Source organism: Spinacia oleracea, chromosome 1 (genome assembly GCF_020520425.1).
Source record: "Spinacia oleracea cultivar Varoflay chromosome 1, BTI_SOV_V1, whole genome shotgun sequence".
NCBI lineage: Eukaryota > Viridiplantae > Streptophyta > Magnoliopsida > Caryophyllales > Amaranthaceae > Spinacia > Spinacia oleracea.
In genome coordinates this window covers 4657635-4682545 of record NC_079487.1, presented here as the reverse complement: position 1 = coordinate 4682545, position 24911 = coordinate 4657635, and the positions used below count along the sequence as shown (strand labels likewise).

The window sequence follows — 24911 nt, the reverse complement described above, 5'->3', positions numbered from 1 at the left end:
GTGGAGATGGCAGTGGGAGGTTGGAGTTCGGTTGATAAAGGTTCAGACTGTCTGGTTAGAATGCTTTGAGATGGAAGAGAGAGTTGTGCATCAGCGCAATCTTCCCGTTGGTCAGCTGGTTCTCTGTCGATGCCCATAGGAGAGGATTCCCCATCGACCTCGCTGGCATTGGGTGGATGAATGGATTGATTGATGGGTCCAAAGGTGGTGAGCGAATCAGCAGTGGTTTCTGTGTGGGGTATGGAGTGAAAGGAAGGCGAAAGGACAGGGATGACCGCACTCGATGGTGCAGCGCTTGATTCCTGTCTAGGGTTGATGGAGGTGGAGAGAGTGGAGGAGGGGTTGCAGCGTTAAAGGGTTGTGGTGATAGTGGAGGAGATGATGGAGGAGATAGGGGAGGTGGTGGTTGGTTGATTGGCTGGAGATTTCTCTCCATGTTTCGGATTCTTGCTGAGTGACGGGCAACTCTCTTCGGTCGGAGACGAGGATTCTATGGTTTCTTTTCCATGGTAGTTGTTTTCAGTGGGTGATGAAGATGCATTGGTTTGGTTAGTCATGATTGTTTCTAAATGCTGGGATTGAAGAGTAGCGGAGGAAGAAGAAGGGGCACCGCCGGCAATGACCAGTGGTGTATGAGACACGTAGCAATGCTTGGTTGAGGTACTGGCCATGGGTATGGAAGCTGAAGGGATTTCTTTCTCTGAGGTATCCGAAAGATTTTTGGAGATATCTCTATCATTCCCAATGCACTTTTCTCCAATTGTAGAAAAGTTAACTGCATTTTCATCATTGTCTTTTTCCAAAATTTGCCAATTATTTCCTTTCCATGGAAGTTTCGTTTTGTTGGGTTGTTTGTTTCTGTTTATTGGTTGGGTGGGGTTGTTACTAATATTTTTTTAATTTGGTTATTTTTCTGTTGGGATGAGGTATTGGGCTTGGAGTTTCGTTTTTTCACCACAGTTGTCCAAGGCCCATACGAGATTGGGTCAGATTCAAAATCCCCAGACGGAGGGATAAAGGATGGGCTTTGGTTGTTGTTGATACTGTTGGTAGTGGACAAGTTGTGAGTGGACAACAATTCAGAGTCCACTAATTCGGAGGTAGTGGAGTTAGGTAATGAATTAGTGGAGTTAGTGGTAGCTTAGGTGGAAGCAATGGAAGTTGAGTGATTGGCATGGTTGGATTGAGTGGATTGCAAGTTGGTTCGAGGAGAGGGATGGACAAGGTTGGAAGAACATATATCTTTGAGGTGGCCTATTTTCCCACAAGTGAAGCAAAGAGAGTGAATGTTTTCATATTCAATCAATCGCCATTGATTCCCAACCCATACTGAAGTAACCAAGGGATCATTTAGGTTTATGACCAAACAAACCCTAGCGTAGAGAGCACGAGTAAGATGGTCTGTAGCGTAATCAACACGCAGAGGATTTCCAGCTATTTTTGCAATTTCAAACAATGCTTCCTTCTCATAATATTCAACTGGTAGCTCATAAAATCTGATCCATACTGTCATTGAATCAAAGGGGTTCGTAGATGGTCGGAAATTGGGTTTCCATTTTGAGATCATCAGATAGTGATCTAAAATGAACCAAGGTCCACCAAGAAGAGCTCTTTCATAATCATCAATCATGGAGAATCTGAATAAATAGACATTTTGACCTAGATCGATCAATCACTTCTAGGGTACCCTTAGGCTTCCACATTATCCTGACTCTTTGTGTCATAAAAGATGGCCTAATGGATATTCCCAAGCATTTTCCCATTAAGGTGAGCTTCCATGGTTGTCTCAATCTTTTCAAGGTTTGCTTTGAAAATTGAACTGCCCTGGATTCATCTGGTGGATCAAAATCCTTGTCTTCCCATTCCAAAGAACTTATTTGTAATCTTTTGGAACGAAATGAACGCTTAGAAGAACACCTGCAAAAAACAAACAAGCAAAAAACAAGAAAAGAAATTGAAGAAGAAAGACAACCTAATCTTTCTAAGGAGACTCCCAGAGGCCCCCTCGCCAGAAGCGAGAAGGTGATTCCCCAGTTATCAAATTTAGGTTGAAAAGAAAGCTAGAGAAAAAATTCTAGAGAGAGAAAACATTTCAAGAATTTTGAAATTAATTTCACTTCTTTTAACAAATGACATTATGCATAAAACAACTACCGTTAGTAGCGTGTTCTTATTAAACCGCTACTCATGTTAACAATTCTACTTTGGAAATGTTTCTGTTTCTCTTTCCTGTTATGTACTTACTAGTTACTACCTGCAGTGCTCCACATTCTGTTTCTCTTTTTTCTTTTTTCTTTTTTCTTTTTTGACATTGGACTGTTTCTCTATTTGAGTGAATGCTAAAACCACATACACATACACATACACATACACATACACATACACATACACATACACATACACATACACATACACATAACCACTTTTTTTTCTTAATTTTTAGAAGTAGATGATAAGGTTTTTTTTTTTGGTAAGAAGATGATAAGGTTTAGAACGTACAACTATTAACTACAGAAGTACACAGTACTGAATTTTTTGTAATTGGGATTGACTGATGCTTTGATTTTTGTTGTAGAGTCTGAAACTGAGCATGAAGCAGAGCTCAAGTAACCCCTTCTTGTTCGGGGTTTAACGCTTTAGCTAAACATACAATGAAGAGCAAGCGAAATTATCACGCGTACAGAATCCCATAGGAAGAAAGAGTTCACCAATCATAAGTTCGCCAATTCAATGGTGAAAATAAGAGTTTGATCTTTGAATATCCTAGAATTCTAACAAAATTTGGCTCAGGTTTACACATTGTATCTCCCTGATTCAAGATATCACAACAACCTATAAATCTATATGTACAAGCAGTTACAATTCCTATAAATAAATTAATGGCGCATCCATCTACTCATCTTGATAGTCATCATTTTCCTCTTCTTATGGGCTTGATGTTTGGCAGAAATTTTCATTTTTCTCTTGGCATTTCTGATAGGATTAGTTACAGCCAACACCTTCTCCTCTTGCTTCCTCTTGAACCTTTTTTCTCCAAGATCATACCTCATCTGGTTGTAACTTTGTACAAAACTTTGAGTACCGAGTTTTTCCTGTATCTTTTCACGAACCTTTTCTGCACGTTGCTTCACATCATCTGGATAGACAAAACAAGTGCAATTAAGTTACCAACAAAGACAGGTGGAAAAAGAAAAAAAAAACTATTCTAAAGCTTAGCGAATACGAAAATATTAACTGATTTTGATACATCATGGAAAGAAAAGAGTAAACACATAAATCAAAACGCACTTGATAGCCATCTTTTATTTAGTTCAATGAAACATGAGGCAACTAATGAGTAGAGTTCGGAATACGGAGGGAATATTTGGTGGTTGAGTAACCGATGATAGCTTACCTGAAACTACTTTTCCAGCAAACCCCTCGCAAAGTTTGTAAATTGGGAACAGCAACAGATAGGCATACTGCTGGCAATCTTCCTGGGTGATCTTCTCAGCAACCATTCTAAGACTGCCAAGAATCATCTTTGTCTGAAATTTTAAATAAAATACTTAGCAACAGAAGAAGACAATATAATTATCTGATGTATACATGCAAAGAACTAGTGTTTCTTTTTTTGTGCCCTATAACCTAGGAGCTCACTGACCTGAGAATCCTCTGTTTGAAGGGCAGTTTTTCCCATTGTGCTAAGTATCCCAGACACAAGCAAATAACTAGCATCATTATTTTTCTGATCAATTTTTTCGTCATTGAATCCACCACAAGTAAACAACTCTGTAATACTCCTTCCGCTTTTTGGATCAAGCAACTGACAAGCTTTAAGGAAGCATCCTTGCTCGCACGGGTCAAGGGAGTCCCAAACCGCACAAGGATCCTTGAATTTCAATTGACGCAATAATGATTGTATCCCGCATATTGTAAATGCAAGATTGCACTTAACAAGTCTTCTTACACCTTTATCAGGGAGTTGAACCTTTAATCGATAGCATAGAGAGGAAGCTATCAGGAACATCCTACTTGTGCTTGTTAGGCAAGTCGTTCCTATTGTCTTTTTTTGCTTTACCATCTGCTCAAAGTATAATGCCACAAGACGGCCGGATATGTTACAAATCCACGGGTGGGGATGCACAAGGAGCTCAGAGACCGCCTGCCATATATCCTGGAAAAAAAAAAAGTGAACCAACAAACACTTGAGGTTACAAGTATTTTGGTGTTAAAGAGATCAATGATAAAATAAAACTAGGCCCAGCTATATGATATATAGGAAAGCAAGCAACCGTTTTGGAGCCTCACGGCAGCGAGACATGGGGTTTTAAGACAGAAAACTAAAAAGTAATATGCCATGATATTACATTCCAAAGTATTAACTAAAATGTTAAGCTTCTAAAAATCCAGCGGTCCCAGTTCATTACTATGCATAAGTCTTCTGTATTTCATTGAAAAAGTTATTTCCTCATTTATTCGAGAAGAATATCACAAACAATTGGTAGATGCTTCCAGAGATGTTTTGCCTCCCCCCCCCCACCCCACCCCACAAAAAAAAAAATGATGGCAGAACAATTGTCTACATGTTGTGGAGTTTCTCCACACAAGTCACTTGTTTAAACATTTCAAAAATATGTATCAACATAATTAGGTAATTCAAGCACAAATCAGGATCAACATTAATGCCCAATGGATAGTAATAACAAAACATCAACATTCCGCTCATGAGACCTTGTCAAAAATTGATTTCATATTTTCACATCTACGAAAAAGAAACTTACTTCGATGTCCTCCACAAAGAATAAGTCGGGAATCTGAGTAAGAATTTTTTCCAACAAAACAAAAGAGTAATAAGCATCCTTCCAAAAGGGAATTGTCTCCGGGTCCGAAATATTTAGTTGTCCATCATTCAAGACATCAATGGTAGACTGCACGATCATTTTCATTACAGGAAGTATATCATTAATGTGCTTCTGAAATCCTCTCTTCATCACTTCAACAACAAATCCAAGGACCTGGACATAATATACATTGAAATAAGAACATTTTGTGCATCAACTCTAAAAATTTAAACTAGTTACCAGGCAATGTTTTCCTAAATTGAAATATTACAGCCTAGTACAATCAGCATAAAAAAATCACCAGAATCAAGCAAGGGTAACACCATTATACAGAAAAAAGAATATTTCAGCACTCACTGTTGACCTGTAACACATGCCTTCAAAGCCAGGCACATAATTCATTCATTTGCTCAACTATCTACCACGCAACTGTCCTGCAAATGATTCACTACCGAAGCGAAGAAAAGGAAAAGAAGGTACACTCAAAGGATACGGGGAATGGAATGAACAAGTCAATTGGGAGAACATTAAATAACAAGCTCCAATCACAAATATCCACCCATAAACAATTGTTTTGAGGGTAATAGAATAGACTTCTAGAGCCTTTTGCTAACAATATATCTTGCAGTTCTATAAGAACAAAAGCAACTAACTTCTAAGTGCGAAAAAGATACATTCTTCCTCCAACACATCAACCCCATTACAGTGCCAAACTCAAAAACCTTATACAAGGCACTTAACAAGATAAATATCAAAGAGATTGCATGCATCACAATTCACGCCAACTGTAAATCCAGTAAACTACTTACACCATCATATACAACATTACCTGTGCTGCTGGGCTCCGCAGCTGTTCTTTCTCTCCCACATACCAAGCAAGGCAGATATTCAGGATGGACTCAAGTGGTTGTGAGTTTATGCGACCAATAAGATGTTTTATAACAATGCCTATCAAGGAGCAAACTTGATTATCATGATCATTTGCCAAAGCAAGCACTAAATGGAGAAAGAACGTCTCCGACTGCTCACAAATTATGCTCTCAGGAAACCTCTTGATAATTGTCTTTAGCATTTCCAGCACAGCTGCCCTACCAGTGGCATGTTCATACCTGCCAACAAAAATTACATCAGGTAAAGTAGCCAAAGGGGACATACTAACAATTTTTCTTTGTAAAACTCAAGTAAAGATATGGTATCTTACCTTAGATGAGCAACGAGGAAATCAAGATGCTGCTGTCTGCGTTTCTGAGAAAGTTGATAGTTGAGCAGGAATTGTAACAATATCTGACTGCATTTTTTGCGAATGGCATCCTCTTGACTGGTTACCATTAGTTCTGCAACTTGATTAACTAGATCATATATTTCATGGACAACAAGCTTGCGTCGCACAATTGCCTTCAAAAGTGTCAAGGCAACAAAAGAGGGGTTTCTTTCAAGATCAACAAAAAGAGGAAACTGGATCAAAATATGCAATTGATCAGCAGAAAGGGTAATATTGGTGCTCTGCAGCAGGGTGGTCAATAATTTCAAACAGGACTGCATTACAGGACTATTTACACTAAATGTACTTTGAGCAATGTCCAATAGTATCACTTTTATCTTGTCAGCTTGAGATTCCAGGGACGGAAGAGGCAATCTTGTCAACGGAAATATACACTTAAGGGCACCAGCTACTATCTCTTCATACTTAGACCTCAGACAAGATGTCAGAAGCTCTATAAAGGGGTCCATTAACGAGAGCAGTTGATCATTTCCCTTGTGAAGCTTAATATTTTTCAAACGATTGTGAAGAAGTCGAAGACCAAAAACTGTAAAAAGATATGAGCACTGTGGTACAGTTCCAACGTAACATTTCATAACCACTTTACTGTTTGCATCGATAGATTTGTCTTTTCCCGACCCCTCCACTAATAAAGCTTCTTTTTTACGTTTTTCTTCACAAAGCCAATCATCAATTAGGCCAAATATGAAGATAAAGAGATCAGTTTGATCAACGGAGGAGTTTTTTTCAAATCCCTCAGCAATATGAGTTAACATAGTCTCCAATTTTAATTTTACTTTAGGTGTCAAATGCTTCTGCATATGAGCTGTTACTGGAGAGAGCAGCTTCAAACCATGGGTTTTGAAAGTCACATTTTGAGCAATCAACTTAAGTGTATCAAAAGACATTTGTTTTCTAGTCTCTTTCATTTTGAAGGCAACCTTTTCCACTTCTTTTTGCTCAGCTACATCACCAAAAACATCATTATCTACCACACGAAGGAGTTCATCCAAACAAAAGTCTAGCACGCCTCCTGCGGATTCTGCAAGACCTTTCGACAAGATAAAGTTGACGGTATATCCCAGAACATGAAGCTCAAATCCACGTTTCAATGTGGCACTCAAGACCTTGACTACAAGTTTAAGGTACACATATCCAAGTTCCTTCAAACATGCAACCAAAGCACATCTTGCTTCATCACGGATGCTCTGCAGACGATTTTTTAAGAAGTTTGATATCCGATGAATAATACTGGAAAGCTGAGAATCCAAGGTGTCACCAGGAAGTTTCTTTAAAACTTTTAGTATCGCAACACTAATACTAACGTTCACTTTCTCTGGATCAGAAACAAGCAGTTTTTGCAATTTTGGAAGCACGGTACCACTAAGACAGGCCTGTATCACAGAAAACACAGAAGAACTAGCACATTTTGGTTGCATAACTAATTTAGATATGTCTTTGGGATCATTCTCAGTTACATCATTGCCAGGAAACCCCAGGTCTTGTGAGGAAAAGGTCTCAGAAAAATGGAACTGGTCAAGAATAGAACAAACGAGGCGTAACAGGACCTTCTCCCTATCATGCTTCTTTTCCATATCCCTAAAACACCTCATTAGTAAAGCGTAGTATGATTTCCATCCTAACTGACCAGATATAGAAGCAACGGCATCCAGGCAAGCACATCTTATATGTTCTCCCTTGCCTGCTTGCAAATCATACAACATACTGAAAAAGAGGGGGATGAACACTCTCTTCAGCATGAACTGGAAAGAAGGAAAACAAAAATGAATTAACAAGGCAAACACATAAAAGGGTATAACTGATAATACGAGTAAAACACAATATGTAGCTAACCTCAGAAAGCTGCCCAGTGGCAACAATATTCCTAAAGCGTGACAATGCCCTGACTCTCCTGTGTTTCTACAAGTACAAAATAAGGTCAGCTCTGCAGTTGTATACACAAGCAATATCCATAGAATTTAGAAAAAGTAATTCAGATATGCAACATGTAAACTATAAACTAGAATCTGTAGAGTGACTGAACCCTTTCTTTTTCCAGATGAAGAGAAAATCATTATAAGGAAATATAGAACACAAGAGAACCAGGATTCTGACAGAACTAGTGTAGAAAACATTACGAGCCAACCATGCTGAACAGCAGGCCAAAATAAACAAGGGAATAAAAGGGCAGCATAGCAACTAAGGTGAAGCATTACAATCGATCCATGTGAAAGCTAACTATCTTTAGGGCCTTTGATTTACTTATTTAAACAATTCAACCTGATAGATTAGAAAGCAGAGCTCAAGATTTCGATCAGCCACATCGTTATATAAGAGAAAGTCACAATTGAAAGGTAATTACAACATTAATATACAAATGCTTAGACAAATAGAATATTCAACTTTGAGAAGATTAAGTGAAACAAACCTCCTTTTGAGGATAAAGCACTTCAATTTTAGGAAGAACTATTAAAAAAATATTTTCAACTTTCAGGTGAAAAGACTTCATTTTAACAAAAAATGAAAACAAGCCCTCGGATGAATATCTCACGCCATAAAGGAACCCTGTGGACTCAAGGTGACTGATACCTGTAAATGAACAATGTTATTGAAGAAGTCAACTTCAGCATCTTCACTGCAGAGGACCTTCAAACTTCCAAGACTTGGGATTCCTGAAAGCTTTAGGACCATCTCATGCAACAAGTCAATCCACTCCTAGAATCATACCAAAAAGTCCATGTCACCATGAGAACTGTATAAAAATCCCAGTATGTGAACAAATCACTAGAACACCAATTTCAAAAGATGCCTACCTTTTGCATTGTTCCTTTGCTAATGGCATCTCCCATGTGCTTCAACATGAATTTATTTACAACAAGCTGAATGCGATTACCAGTCCAATAACTACCATGAACTGCCATCATTTGTGCAGGAATTTCCTGCTTCTCTAATCCGTCCCCAATTCTCAAAGCGGAGAATTCAACAAATGAGAGCAGCGACTTATATGCACATTGTCTTAAGACTATCTCATCAGATTTGATGTCATAAATACAATGGGATAATATCACTAACGCTTGATCCTCACTAACACCAAAGAAGTAATCTGCAGTTATTCTGTCATAAGCGTTGATGATAATATCAAAATCAAGTTCACCCATTTCCTTCTCAGAAGTGGCATTTAATTCACAAATTAGTTTTACCTAAAAAATCCAAAAAAAAAAAAAAATCATCAAAGAAAAGACACAGTGACATAACCCACCCAAAAACAGATACTAGGAACTGTACAATGGAAAACAAATCTTCAGCAATGAAAACAATTACCATAGAGCACATGGATGAATCATTCTCAGCTAGAGCCACAAAAAGGTCACAAACTGACAAGCGCACATCTCTTTGAGCAGAAATAAGGATGGGAGATATGGCCTTCAAGATTCTAGTGTTAGTTTCACTCGGTAAGGCTGAAACTATATCTCTAAGGATCTGCAAAGCTTCCATGCATACATCTACAACAGAAACAAAACAAATGGATTTTTGAAACAAAAACAAAACAAATGGTTTTTTGAAACAAAAACAAAACCAAACCAAAACTCTCGAAGAAAAAGGAATAGAACCCAACCAGCATTTTTTATTCCATCTGACGCAAGTAAAAGCAAGATATCCACAAATTTTCTCGCCGCTGATTGATCCTTTATGAACTTTGATAACAATTTCAGAACTCTCAGCACAGTTTCCCCGGGATGTTTGTGCAACTTCCTGAAAGAAAAATGGATGAAAACAGCAAATAGTAAAGGCAAGAAATCAACTAATGAAACACCAAAAAGATTAGACATGGCATTCACCTGAAGAAATATTACAAAATTCATTATTACCAAACAATAGGACAAAACTAGAGAATAAGATGCACAGAAGAAATGATGCCTCATAGACTTGGTTTTCAACGAATGGTGGTGGTGGGTATGTGTATGTGGGGGGGGGGGGGGGGTGTGGAGGTGGTGAATACAATGGGATAATATTAGTAATGGTGACTGTAAGAGAATAGTTCCAAATTGAAAGCAAGCCATGATCTCACAGGGGCGAATAATATCCAGGACAAGAATAATATTTTTCCCATGCAGCATTCGCTAGTCCTACTCAGAAGAACAATTATACGACAGAAAAGCAATCCATTAACTGGATTCATCAATTGAGAAATTCTAACCCACAAGGATCAATGTCAGCAAAAGTACCTAGATTTGGCGGAATCCATAAATCTAGTAAGGCTCTCCAGTATTACAAAGAGTAACTTCCCTCTCCCCCCCCCCAACCCAGGACATAGTTGAGTCAAAGAGATTTTGTCAAGATTCCTCTCAGAATAATCTTCCAACAAAGAAGAATAACCATAAAGGTGGCTACAGAACAGAGAGAAGAGGAGTCTTCAACAATCTTTTATGTTGAAGAGCCATTAAGACAAAAAAAAAACTCAGTAAATCACGATGGAATTAAACTAACTGCAATTAAGAACATTAACAACAGAAGCTTCGCTGAAATTAGAGAACTACATAGAAATGTAACGAGGACATAACCAGCAATACAAATACCTTCAAAAATATCAGTAGATCACGATGGAATTAACTAACTGCAATCAAGAACATTAATAACAGAGCCTTCGCTGAAATTAGGGAACTACATAGAAATGTAAAGAGGATAAAATACCTTCTTCTTTCAGTGAAATTGTGAAATAGATGATGCAGGCTGTCAACAAGACCCTCAAGGTTTGAACATACAACCTCCTCAATAATGTAACAATCTATCCCAAGCTCAACTTCAAGAGTTAAAAGGTTCTCGATAAACTTGAGAACACTATAAACTATGGCTTCCGAAGCTGTTGGAACAGATAAAATAAAAAAGATATCTGGAATCAGGTTCTTTTCTCTGCATAAGAGGGGTACTAGTTTCGGACTCTGGCTCATTGCAAGAAAGCAAAAGAACAAAGAACTGGGCTTCTCGCTACTTGAGCCCCCCTGTTTGAATCCGTGTACTAAAGGTTTCACTGCCTTGAAGAATATATCCCAAAATATGGGGCCAAAATCATGGTCCTCGTACTTATTAAGAACAAAAGAAATGATCTTCAAGCACAACGATCTCATATCTTTGAATTGCTTGACCGCCAAGCTGGCCTGTACATATATTCACAACAGCGATCAGTAATTACAACAGGTTTTCTGCATATCCACAGTATAAATGTAACAGTGTACAAGATAAACATCATTTTCAAGAAGGTCTAGCCATCTACCACACCACATACATACACAATACACACACATATGTATTCATTGACAGATTGTATACTCCATCTGTCATCCACTGAACTTCCCATTTGGGTTGGGCACAAGTATTTAGAGGAGCAATTGTAGTGGGGTTTTGTTGATTAGAGCCTTCAAAAAGGTGAATAAATATCAGGCATAGGACATAGCTTAATGTTTTTATGGGAAGGGAGAGAAAATGAGGACCACCCGACGTGTGGAGGTAAGTGGAAATAAAACAATATTTTATTATGTTGACCCAACCCAAAATGAGAAGTTTAATGGGGGGCGGAGGGATATATAACATTATAGATAGATAGATTGTTATCACCATTGTTAGTATTACCCCTACATGGCTCACAGCTTCCTTTCCACCTTCTGGCAAGGTAATTTCAGAAAAATCTTCAGGTTGAGCAGATTGCTTATTATTTGTAGAGGGAATACTTGAAGCACAGCTTTCCAATACACGGACAACACAAAACAACAGAAGGTCAAGAAACGGGCTGACACGTGAAGCATCAAATATTCTGAAAATTTCTTCAACCACATGTAAAAACCCATATCTCTTTTTCAAGGGTATGGCCAATATCCTCTCCATGGTGAAAAGATTCGACCAACTTGACAAATCCAACTCATCCAAATTGCTTTTCCCAGAAACCCAAGCATAACTTCCTACTCCATCATTACCAAGATCAGTTATTTGCAAAGACTTCATCAATAATTGAAAGAAAAGAACAAGCTCAGAAACACCAAGTTGAGCAATGAATCCCAGCACTGCCTTTCGGTTGTTCACACTTGCATGCTGTAAGATAGGAAAAAAATAAATTTGGGGAAGTCAATATTTCTAGCAAATATTACCATAACAAAATTGGAAAGTTAGTTTTCCATTTGAGAAAAAAGGAATTAACCACTAAGTTATCTCATCTACCTTTCTTGAGGCCAGGGTCCTTAGGCTTCTTACTTTCGGCATAAGCAACCGAATAACCAGAGGAACAAGTTCAGCTCTATGCTCTTCTTCTACCAAATTAGACTCCACAGATAAACTCCAGGTAGCAAGTTCTTCTCTCAAACATTTTGAATTGACAAGATTATTCAATTGCTTCTCATAAGGGAGCAAGAAGCTATCCTTCCAATTCAAGAGACAATCCAAAACCCTTGTTTGTATCTCAACATCATTGTTGTCAAGCAACCTGGAAACATCACCTTGTCACATTCCAATCAAATACACCCACAAACACGCACGCACACAAACACAATAAAAAGAATTTTACAAACCTATTCACCAAAACTTCTTTCAGAAGTTGACTGCGGTAAAATGATCGGGAATTCTTCATCAATTTTAATAGGTTTAGCCACTCCGTGAGTATGAGTTTCCAATCCTTTCCCCCACAAGCCTGAGAATTAAATGATTCCAAACTAGAACAGAAGAACAAATGGAAAGAAATTAGCATTCTTCCGAACCATAAGATGACATCACAAACCCACATTTAACTAAATAAATATCCACATAACTAGAGTAAGTTACCAAGGGATTTCATCTCCGTAACCCAGAAATCTGAAGAATAACGGAACTATTTGACGAGAATGAGACTCGGTAACAGTTGGAATCCTCTCTAAAGCTTGGAGTAGCAGAGACAATATCGATGATCCTGAACTGTCACCGGATACTGTCCCACAATACGAGCGGAAATGTTCCACCAAATCTGACCAGAGAGATAAAATAAGCAATTAGAGAGCCACAAAAGATAGAACCCCTTGCCAGCCATCAGGCTTTAACTCAAACTATTCTCCCCGGCTCTTCTCTTAGAAGAAATGAATTTCACTTCAAAGGACTTGATGGAGAATTTTGTTCACTCAAACAATACATAAAAGGCAATTAAATGAAATAACCTTCCACCCAATATCAAAGACAGTATGACAAAAACTTATGGACTCGGGGTTCTTGAATAACATAAGAAATTTGAGGAGCAAGGATATCAGATAACCAAGAACTCAAACAAGAAGGAAAAGAAAGAGCCACAAACCAGTTGTCTCGCTACATGATTCGATGTTTGAGATATCTAAACCATGAGTCTTTAAGGAGCTGGTCTGGCATTGCTCAAAAAAACTGATAAACCTATTCCAAAGAATCCCGGGATATTTGCTGATCATAACAGAAAGACACTCTATAGCTGAGTTTGATAAATCTGAATACTGGTTATACAGAAGCCCGATGATGCCATAAAAAGCAGGTAGTACATAGACTTCAGTTGTTCCTGGAGCAGACAGTGAAGCCTGTATTCTAGAAACTAGCAAAGTGACCTTTCTACTTGTGGCAACAGAGATGGGTGTTTGCTCAATGGATAGAAGCAGGTTAAACACCTGGACATTGCAAAAATAATTATTTCAATGGCCAAATCAGCACAAATATATAAGAGTGAATGGTCAAAAGAATGTACATTGTAACACTGGGTGTCGGCGTGCTTTTCTTCAGAAACTCCTGTATCCATCTGCTGCGATTCATGACTCAAGAGTTCATAATGACACAATATTCTAAGGGTCGAAACACGAAGCTCCTTGTTAGGATTGTACAAGTTCTCTGAAAATGCATTCATAGCGTCTATCACTTCTTCTGTTTCAAGCTTTGGAGGTCTTATCACACCACTGTGGTTACTAGACCTGACATTTGCGAAGGCATTATGAGACAGAATGTTAGCTGTGTTAAAATGCAGATAACATCCAAGTAGAAGAAGGTTAAACGGCTGCTTATAAGAGTAACATAACCAAATTGTTTACCCGCAACTCGAATCCAAATAATCTGCAACAGCAGACAGTATTTGTTGGGATGATTTATAACTTTTTCCAAGACGCAAAATCTTACTGATATCTTCAAGTTCACATCTTTCAGGTCTTCCTGTGTTGTGATAACTATGTAAAGCAGCACCAATTAGACCCTGCCAAGTTCTTTTGGGAACTCCAGTAACAACATCTGGAAAACATATTCAGACGGATCAACAATCATAAATTGAATCAGTCAATCACAAAAAACTTCCAGTTTAAACCTCAAGGCTCTCCTTGGGTCAGCTAAACTTATGACTAAAATGCTGAACACAGTATCCAGAGAGTCATGCAGTACTTTATTTCCAAGTGAGAAACATATTTGAAAACTGAAAGAAACAAGTGAGGGAGAGACTGCAAATATGGAGTGGAACAACAAGCCGGTATTCCTCTAAGTTATCAGGTTATTGGGATTCAAAGCTGGTTTTTGACATGATAATCAATCCAAAAAACCCAACCTATTAGCAAAGGTTACTTCTTCATAAGTCAAATACAATTTTACTGGAAAAAATTTAGAACTTTAACATGAGAAACATAAATGTTTGTGTCCTCTTCTAGTAGCTTTGTCAAGAAAGCAGACCTAGTAGTGATTATTGCACTCCTATATCTGATATCTTTATTTATTAGCTACAAGGGGAAAACCCTACGCAACTGGACATATGCACTTTCTCTGCAGCTCTGCCCCTTCATGATTCTCATAGGTTGAGAACACAAAAATTGCAAACCAACTAGGACAAAAAAAATGACTCGTGATCTAATTGTATAAATGGTAAAACTCTGTATGACTCATCCCATTTGGTAAAACATATTTGACAGTGCTTTGAGACAACGAAAATAAATTATGCCAAGCATAATGGGACAAAGGAGGTAATTTCTTGTTACTTATCCACAATATAATAAGAGGGAAACGGGTGTGAATGATGAATAATACAAAGATTGGTTTATATGACGGCTAAAATACAACCTACGAGAGGTATCAAATTCTTAACTTACTGAACCCATATTTCCCAGACCATAGAGCACCACTATATATCAGACAATACAACCAATATCGGAACACGGACGATAGACTAGAAAGAACTAATATTAAAATCATGCGGTGTTAACTGTGGTCTTTTACACAATGCAACAATAAGTTTCCACTATGCACAACCTAATTGTTTCCTTTTCCTTGATCGGAAATCGGATAAGGTCTTGTTCACCATCCTCAACCCAAAGGGAGAAGGAGACCTCTTTCGGAGCAAGCTAAAGATAATATTCCCAAATCATAAAAAGGGACAATTACAGACTGCTGAAACAGCAGAAATAGAAATAATACAAACAAGACAAGGATAATATGACAGATAAAAGTAACATATGTTTCATGCCCTGTCAAACGTGGAATTTCAAGTGATGCTGCACGAACAACACTTCACCATTCTCCGATGCATAACCCTTACCCTTGCCACGATCGAGACCACCACCAAGTTTAAGAAAAAAATTCCCCGTATTATTATATGAAAAACGAACACATACGTCTTTAAATGAGGAGAAGTGAAACTCTGTGGTACTAGTGAAAAAAGCTAGTTTTAGTTTCTTTTGGTTTACCATTTTCTCTCTAACTCAAGAGCCAAATTTTGACTAAACAATTTACTTCCACTAGGACCACAACACAGGCCCGAAATAAGGCTATAGAAACTATAAGGTGTTTTTTCACAGCACATTACAATACAAACTATAAGGTTACGAATCACAGTTAGAGCTCTCAACTATTCTGCTTAAAAACATAGAATTTTGTGTAGCTGTTGTCACGGTTCCTCATTCAAACTGACTAGCCATCAACATAGTGTAGGAAAACCATAAACTAGGCCTTTTGAGGTGCAGCCTCGTAATGAAGTTGGTCCCCTTCCCCATTATTACGGAATGAAGAAAAACAAAAGGCATGAACCTACTTGTAACTAGCCATTGATACTGTTAAGGGGAAGACTCCAAACGTAATCCTTCAACAAGACTTCTTTAGCTCATTTCAAACTACAGAGTTAAAGTTGTACCTGCTTCAGCTATCAATAGCTGATCAACCACATCCACCAAGCCCATCAGATGCACATTCCCCTCAACAGGTAAGAGATAAGGGATGCAACATATGGTTCCCCAAAGTAAAGCCAAATTGTCCTCATCTACTTGATCAACTATCATATCCCCCTGAGTTAAGCTACTTAACACTTCAATCCAGTGGCAGATTGTCTTTTGAAAGAAACAACTGAGCTTTAGAACCACCTCCTCTAATATCCCTTCCAGTACATGGAAAGATCCTGTTTTAACTTGAAACCTTTCGCAAAATGCCAGCATCAGATCTAGAGCTTCTCCCTTCGCAATATCCAGCACATTCAACCAACCACTACCAAAATGACAAAAAGAACTTGATAAGTGCTGTTTACGGTTTATCACAATTTGTTCAATGTAGGCAATAATATATCCACGCTGGGATATTACCTTAAAATATTACTTCGGAATGCAAGTATAGCATAGTCCTTCAAGACCAACACTTTCAAGAATGTCAGCAAACTGAAACATAGAATAAAACATGTCAACTCGAGAAAAGCTACTTCTAAGAAAGCCTGATAATCTACCAAAAATTGCTACCAATTGGCTTAAAGTAAAGTACCTTGAGCTCCTTAATTGAAAAACAGAAGCCCACTGCAAGGCAATTTCAGGGATAGCAGTCAAATTGTTGTTACTGTGAATGCCATCGAGAACACACAACATAAGCTGAAATGTCTTATCAGCAGCCTCAGATACCAGCTCCTCCGTTTCACCACTGATATATGGTAGAATAAATTCCCCCTTGAGCAATCCCACTAGATTCAACATTTGATCGTAATCTGCACATATTTTAAGAACACCAGTCTCATTAAAAATCAGTTATCTCCCTTTACAGACTAGAAGAATCAACCCATCAAACATGAATTCATAAGCTCACTCATAACTTACCACTAATATTCCGACCATGATCAAAAGAAATAGTTGATATAAGAACTGATAACAGACGGGATAAATGTTGTGAATATCCCCCAGATACAGAATTACCAATAGCTTCATACAAGCAATCCCATATCAGGTTCAGCTCAGCAAGATTTAACTCCATACATCTTTCAATAGCAGTAATCACAATTTCAACAACAGTGTCAGACCCTGCAACAAAACGAAATGGTGAAAAGAATATAGGGTGTAACACCTTTCAATATGGAGGTGGAAGCCAAATAAAATACAGAAAGACTGCAAAAGTAACAGAATTACAATAAAAAGGCACATAAAAATCACAGCTCACCTTGATCAAACTTGTCACCTATACTTAAGAAGTCATGCTTTGTTAATAATTGTAGCACCCGACAAGCTTTTGAATGAAACTTAGACGATGGTCCTCTCATAGTATACCACAACAAAGCACTAACTCCGGATTTTTTGGCCTGAGATGGTTTTTTTGCAGCTTCAAATAGAATCTTCTTAACACCTGCGAATGATAATCACTAGTCAAATATGGGGAGGCTTATATAAATTTGAAACTGACCAAATGAAAAATACACATTTTCACCTGAAAAAACCTGTATCGACAAATATCAATATTCAATACATAAGGATGTCATCAATTAAGGCTCAAATTCAGTCATGTACTTAGGGGTATAAATTCAATAAAACATAACATCTGACAGAGCATGAAATATGGTGATGTTAACACACCTTCATTTAGACACTCGTTTACCACTACTCAAAACTAAAGGAGGACTGCAGTATGATAACATGCAGCATGGAGATCAATCTGTCGAAAAAAAGGAAAATAACCTCCATTGAGTTTACTTTCCCATATTCCATAATTGGAGGAGAATAACAGACGTTGAGCTCCCACTAAATATATATTCACAAAGGACTAATAAATTCAGCGGACCAGCAGAACCCTGAGCTACCCTACTGCACATATAAGAAATTAAGAACACAAAATCTCGCCACAGAAAACAACACATAGTGCAATGAGTCCAATAGTGTATATCTCCTAAGAAGCTCCAGCAGACAAGGTTCACAAGGAATCCAAGGGAACCTCTTAATCTACTATTAAGTTCAACGGCATCCCGGTGTTGTAGCTTAAAGAGGATTTCAATGACCCTCTCTAAACTACAACACCAGGTGACAGCTACAATACATATTACACTACATAACACACTACCCCACAAAAGCAGCACATAAAACATTCTACAATATTTGCTATATATCATTTAAGTAATAACTCTTGATGAAACTCAAAATAAAACGGCCACCAAAAAGAAGGTTTCAGTGCATTGCATATGGAGTTCCATTTAATCAACTGATTGCAATCAGTCTGACACTAACACGTTCTATTAGAAGTTTTTAACTAGCTGAAAAGACAGATCTTGAGGAACTTGGACTAAAATACATGATATCATACAATGTTTCCATGTTTATAGAGATAGTCAACCTGAACACATTTCTAAACTCACCTTTTTCAAGTTGTCCGTCAGATGATTGTCTCAGCAAATATGAGATTGCTTGAGCCATAAACTCCTGGACAAATTCTTTGGGGTAATATCTTAGTTTGACTGATACCCTACAGAAGAAAATTTTCAAATATGTCACGGATTTCCAGTTAAATGAAAATGAATTAAAAATGAACTGGAAACAATAAGTATTTCTATTAGACAGAAAATGGAGCCATAACATATTAACATGTTACCATTTGTGAATGATTTAGGGTATCAGCAAACCACTTTTTTATATAAACAATAAATCACACAAATAGATGGTTTTGTAAGATTATCTACCAATTTATATCAATGATTACACACTCATTATTCCCAAAAGGGTGGTGGCGATGTGAACCATTTATTAGATAAATGAATAAATCAAAATTATAGTCCTCTCTCAATGATTCTTGTCCATCATGCATACAAAATAACTAAAACTACTAAACCAAGTCCTTATTCCCAAAAAGGATGTGCCGGTTGCATGAACCAAGAATCTATCGCATGTGGTCATCAACGGAGATCTTTTTTCTCCATTTGCTTCTAACTAGTATTAACTAGATTAGGTCCCATGCATGGGCGGATATTCGAAAATTATTATTTGACCATCTTTTTATAAAATATTTATCCCTTAAAGCTAATGCGTAATTAATAAATCTTGAACGTACTCATTTAATCATCTAATGTATTTTATATGTTTAATATTATAATTTGACCAAAATATTCGATATGCTTAATATGTTAATTTGACCAAAATGTTGATTAAATATATTTTTTATTATTGATATGAATATTTGACTAAAATATTACCAAAATCGTCTAATACTATATACTCTATAACCCTATTTTTTTTCCCATACATAAACAATTTATACAAAAGGAGAGAAAATAAAATAAAATAGAAGTATGTTATTTTAGGAGAAGGGTTATTGGTGGGAAAATTTTGCACCAGGAAGTGACATGTGTCATTCCAGGTGTATGTTTTAGTATAATATAACAGATGTTGTTCAAACCAAAAAAATTCACGTCATTTTAACTACCACTATCCAAGTCACCTTTGGCCTCCATCAACTTCTTTCGAAAACTCCATTATCCCAACGCTATCTTTTGCTTACTGATGCATCCTCAATACGACGTTTCACATGACTAAACCAATGTAGTTGATTCTCCAACTTCCCTTCTAATATCTAAATTCCTATTTCCGACCCTCCAAGGTGTTCCAAGTTCCCACAATCCATTTCTAACAACCCCCACTAATCTTTTCAATATGCTCCTTAAATACCCACATTCTAACCCGCATAATATGAGAGCCTAATTGGCATGCAACAAAAAAACTTAACTATAAAAATACTCTACGGTTACACAATAATCAAGTCGTTGTTCTCCATTTGAGCCGGCTAGACTTAATTCTATATCTGGATCGAAATGTTTCAATCCAACTGGTGGGTGTCCTACAAGTTAACAACATGCCAGCAACACTAATAGAAGGGAGCAAAAAAAGAAAAAGAAATTGTTAAATTGTTTAAAAAAGAAATCTCACTTACTTGAGAACATGAACAACATCTTGGATGAGATACTTTTTTAGATTCACCATTATATATGACCATGAGGTAAATATCTGCACCAAAGCAATCAAATTTCATAATATTATAATTCTAAGAAGTCCAAATGACTGAAAGGGAGGAAGTTTCTAAAAGATATAGGTAGACCTGCTTAATAATTTCTGGTTCCTGGTCAGCACCATCTCTTAGAAGAGCCAAATAAGACTCACTAATCTTCGGAAAAAAGCTGTCAAAGTTTACATGAAACAAGCAGGTTAATTGACAATGCTTCTAAATGAAAGAACTCCTTCATAAACCAGAAGATAAAAGAATGCAGTTTAGAAGCACGTACATTATAGATTCGTAGATACTCTACATTATAGAAATAAGTATATGGTCAATAAGCACCAAGATTGACATGGAAGAGTAGCTTCCATAGAGGAAGAGTATCTTTTTGGAGTCACTTATGCAACTGTCTTTAATAATTTGATACTCTACTACATACTGCATTTTATAACTCTTGATTTCTTTCATTTTCACAAAGTCAACACTCAAGGAAATGCTTCTATTCTGTAACGGAAAATTTGTGAGTTATCACCTTTTACCTACACACTTATTCCACTTACTACCTTGTCGATTTTTTTTATTAATTACTACCTTCTCAAACCAAACATGCCTGAACAGAGACTCTAAGGGGCACGAAACTTATTATGTATCACATCTCAAACAAAAAGACCATAGCAAGAGAAATTTTTAAATAAAAAAAGGGCAAGCCTTATACATGCACAAAACAAGGATCATTCTATAAAGGGCAAAGGTGTAAGCAGATGAGTTGCAATCTCTTTTTTTTTTTTTAAATAAACTGACAATCACAACACTTACGGTATAAAGTCTTCCAGTATATCTCTTGATAACTCCGCGATCAACCTGTACACGTAAATGAACAATTCATCCTTGATTTCCAAATTCAAACATAAGAGACCAACATAGTTATCTTACAAGTATCTAAAAACTTAAAGATTACATATTGAAAGTAAAAAGAAAAATAAAGCAAAGGAAAAAATCATTTTAAAAAAAAGGTATCAACTATGCCTATCTATTAATTTAGAGCATTCCTAAATATGTACCCTATTTTACATGTGTGGTTCTTGTCATTGAGGAACCTGCTATTGTAGGTAACTGTCCACGTGGTGAGTTTTCATTTGTCTTCATCTTTTTACTTTTTATTCTATATTTTTAGAACAACTCCAATGATTAGTTACAAGGTGGTGTAGCTAAATTTACCACATCAAATTTCTAGCTACAATGTTTTTAAGCTACAAAGTTTCCCATTAGTTGGCTACAATACCTTGTAGGTCTCTAAAATATTTTATTTCATTATAATTTTCATTGATTTTACCTTTTCCTTTTTTTTCTTCATATGAGCTACAATATTTTGATAGTTGCTTACGTAATTCATGTACCAAAGGTTGGCTACCTGCTTATATATTTTTTATTTATTTTTGCGAGCAGGTCCTTTTTATGACCATTAGAGTTCTTCTTACCTCCCTCTATTTCCTGCTTCTCTTAACCCGCCATGAAAACAGTCAAACCACCGCCATCCCACCGCGAAACCACCTCCTGACCCACCCCACCATGGAACCATCACCACCCTAACAAAACCTACGCCACAAACCCACCCCACATCAACCCACGCCACAAAAAATCAGCCGCCATCAAACCAAAACAGAAAAGATCGAGGCAGTAGAACCAGAGGAGTAAATCATACTACCTCCGTTCCTAAAAGTTCTTTACGCTTTCCGTTTTAGTCCGTTCCTGAAAGTTCTTTACACTCCTACTTTATTCCATTTATACTCTTATTTGGCCCACCATAACTTACCCACTCACAATACTTTAATATTAGTTTTCACCCACTCACATTGTTGGACAATTTATAGCCACTCATTTTCCATTTGTTACCCCACCATCACATGTTCACCAAAATTCCTTAATTACCGTGCAAATAGTAACCGTAAAGATCATTTAGGAACGGAGGTAGTATGTATTAGAAGAGGAGAAAAATAATACCACAAGTTGTTAGTTTGGTCTTTGCTTCATAAGAAGACGAAAAAAAATTGGGAATGGAGAAAGAAAAAAATTGAACTTTTTTTGTTAGGATAAATTGTTTTTTTATCACCTACAAAAATCAAAATATTGTTTTTTACCACCTAAAACAACTAAAACTTGTATTTTACCACCTAAAAAAATTAAAACTTGTTTTTTACCACCTAAAAACGGAAAAATAAATGAAACCATTATGTAGGAGCCAATAATTCAATTTTCCTCCAATTTTTTACACTACCTCAACGATTCTATTTAACTCCTTCACCCTCCTCTCTTTGCTCCCCTTAATTTTGTCAATTTTGTGAACTAATGGGAGGAAAATTAAGGGAATTCATGAAAGAAGAGGAAGCAAGGGAAGAGAAGGGAGTTAAATACATGAAATATCGTGGAAGAAGAGAAAATATCAGAAATATTACCGTTAATGTGGCCTCCTACATAACGGTTTCATCTATTTTTCTATTTTCAGGTGGTAAAATACAAGGTTCAATTATTTCTTCAGGTAGTAAAGTACAAGTTTTATTCTTTTAGGTGGTACCATTTTCATTGACTTATGAAAAGTAATTGATGATAAAATAAATGGAAAGAAATTCAAAAACTGGCTTTCGATTGTGTGCAAATGAAAGATCAATTAAAAAAGGGAGACACAGAAAATACAAGGAGACTCATGACGATGACGGTGACGGTTGGGAGGAGCTAGTTGGTTGTAGCTATGGTGTGGACATTGACCACTGTGGAGGGGATGATAAAATAAATGGAAAGAAATTCAAAAACTGGCTTTCGATTGTGTGCAAATGAAAGATCAATTAAAAAAGGGAGACACAGAAAATACAAGGAGACTCATGACGATGACGGTGACTGTTGGGAGGAGCTAGTTGGTTGTAGCTATGGTGTGGACATTGACCCCTGTGGAGGGGAGGACATGAAAAGTGAAAATATTTTAACAAAAGAAAAATAAATAACTGGTTTAGTAGGTTACAAGTCACTAGGATCGCTTGTAACTCATAGTTGGGACTCACCTGGGTTAATAGATAGGTTGGACTGAATTTAGAAGGATGACAAGAGTTGAGACCTATCTTATTAATTTTTCCTAAAACAGAAGCAACAAATTAACTAAATCACAAGGTGTTGATGACCTTTTATTGGCCTCCAGAGGATTTCCCTTGGTCGTCCCCCACAACAATACGTGTATTTTAACACAGGCCTAGATTCAAGTATTATCGGATTAGATTAGTTCATTGAAAGTGCACATTTATTATTCAACCCAAGAGAGAATACACTTCAATACAGTCCTCAACCCTATAACTCTGCCCCAAAAACAACTTTTTTGTATAATTACAACCAACTAAGAAGGTACCAAAAACCTAATAAATGAACTAGAAGAAAAAATATTCGTAAATACGGGGAAAAAAGAATAAGCACTTCATACTCTTGAGTCATATTCCAAAATTGTTTCATAGGGATAAGTAGCTAGTGAAACAGAGTGGAAAAGGCAAACCTGAGAATAGCCTCTAACGAAAGCCGCGCTTTCATTTGCAACGTAGACAGCAGTCTTGAGATTATCATATCCTTGTGTAACAGAACCAAAGGCAAGGTTTGTACAAGTGGCATCAACTCTTCATATAATGAAATAAAATCCTCAGCTGTATTTAGCTCCTGAACCACAACAACACCACACGAAAAATCAATAAAAGAACACAAGTGACATAACTATGAATATGCAATCGCCGAAAATGTGGTTTCTTCTTAAATTCAACATAAAGCTAAGAACTTTAGAATACCCATTGCCTCAATTATAGTTACATGGTCCATTAAATTGTATCTAATCTACTACTGTTTCAAAATTAGCAGTAAAGTATATAATCAAATTAGAATGCAAGTATGACAACAACAACAAAAAATAACAACAGATATAGAGTAAAATAATTGGCATACCCTCCAATATATTAGGCAGTCTAAGAAATAAGAGCTAGAAGATGGCTCAGCCTTCAAGGTATGGAGATTCCAAAAAACATCGATTTCTATCTCTTCGATTCTTTGAGTAACAGATTTGTACTGCACAACATTTGCAACAATTGTAAAAACTCAAAAAATTCTCCAAACTAACACAATCAAACATCAAAAAAAATCTAAAACAACAAAAAGAATTGATGAGTGAAGTAGGGTTTAAGGAGGGGAAGCTAACTAGGGTTTAAGGAGGAAAAGTAAGTAAACAGTACCACAAAGCGGCGGTTGCGGTGGCCAGGAGTAGTGTTGAGAGTTTTCACTGCTTGAGCGTCCTTGGCCGACGCCATGATTGGTGGCTGAAAGGAGGAGAGAAAATTGAGGAAGAAGGATTTGAAGAGAGGAGCAGAGGCAGTGAAATTTGAGGAGAGAGAAAAAGAGTAGAAGAGACGGTGAGGTCTCGGTGGTTTGAAAGGCGGCAAAAAAAACTACTCCGTATGTCAAAAGACCGCCGCTAAGTACGTACGAGGTCGGACATGGTACGGGGATATACAAGTATAGGTTTTTGTTGCGGCGTCAAAGGGAGGGCAAATAGCCAGCCTAATCCGAAAATTTTATGGGAAATTCTCTTT

The 24911-nt window shown here is 37.0% G+C and overlaps 1 protein-coding gene across 3 annotated transcripts; it reads right to left on the bottom strand.

Annotated features, from left to right (window-relative positions):
- Nucleotides 1–2690: 2690 nt before the first annotated feature.
- On the bottom strand, nucleotides 2691–24911 carry LOC110799830 (uncharacterized). Of its 3 annotated transcripts, none has more exons than XM_056834963.1 (31): nucleotides 24555–24911; nucleotides 24271–24390; nucleotides 23834–23991; nucleotides 21118–21162; nucleotides 20404–20482; nucleotides 20239–20312; nucleotides 18674–18780; nucleotides 17491–17673; nucleotides 17154–17354; nucleotides 16828–17044; nucleotides 16656–16727; nucleotides 16214–16560; nucleotides 14142–14334; nucleotides 13805–14024; nucleotides 13391–13727; nucleotides 12892–13069; nucleotides 12642–12782; nucleotides 12295–12556; nucleotides 11698–12168; nucleotides 10777–11240; nucleotides 9701–9837; nucleotides 9406–9587; nucleotides 8898–9284; nucleotides 8674–8799; nucleotides 7939–8004; nucleotides 6025–7847; nucleotides 5653–5932; nucleotides 4764–4997; nucleotides 3644–4156; nucleotides 3395–3527; nucleotides 2691–3136 (listed from the first exon to the last, which is right to left on the bottom strand). In XM_056834963.1, exons 1-31 carry the CDS (start codon nucleotides 24627–24629, stop codon nucleotides 2877–2879), a joined length of 8085 nt encoding a protein of 2694 aa, XP_056690941.1. In that variant the 5' UTR covers nucleotides 24630–24911; the 3' UTR covers nucleotides 2691–2876. The 3 variants fall into 3 exon arrangements, with proteins under 3 accessions (XP_056690941.1, XP_056690942.1, XP_056690943.1); XM_056834964.1 differs by having other exon boundaries at nucleotides 11713–12168; XM_056834965.1 differs by having other exon boundaries at nucleotides 11719–12168.

Bases quoted from the DNA above. Each gene is read 5' to 3' on its own strand.
- LOC110799830 (XM_056834963.1), bottom strand. From the start codon at position 24,629: ATGGCGTCGGCCAAGGACGCTCAAGCAGTGAAAACTCTCAACACTACT. The intron at 17,355-17,490 runs GTGAGCTGTGAT...GTTTTGTTGCAG, and splicing joins AGGTGACAAGTTTGATCAAG to GGTCTGACACTGTTGTTGAA. The intron at 17,045-17,153 runs GTAAGTTATGAG...AAATATGTGCAG, and splicing joins TCATGGTCGGAATATTAGTG to ATTACGATCAAATGTTGAAT.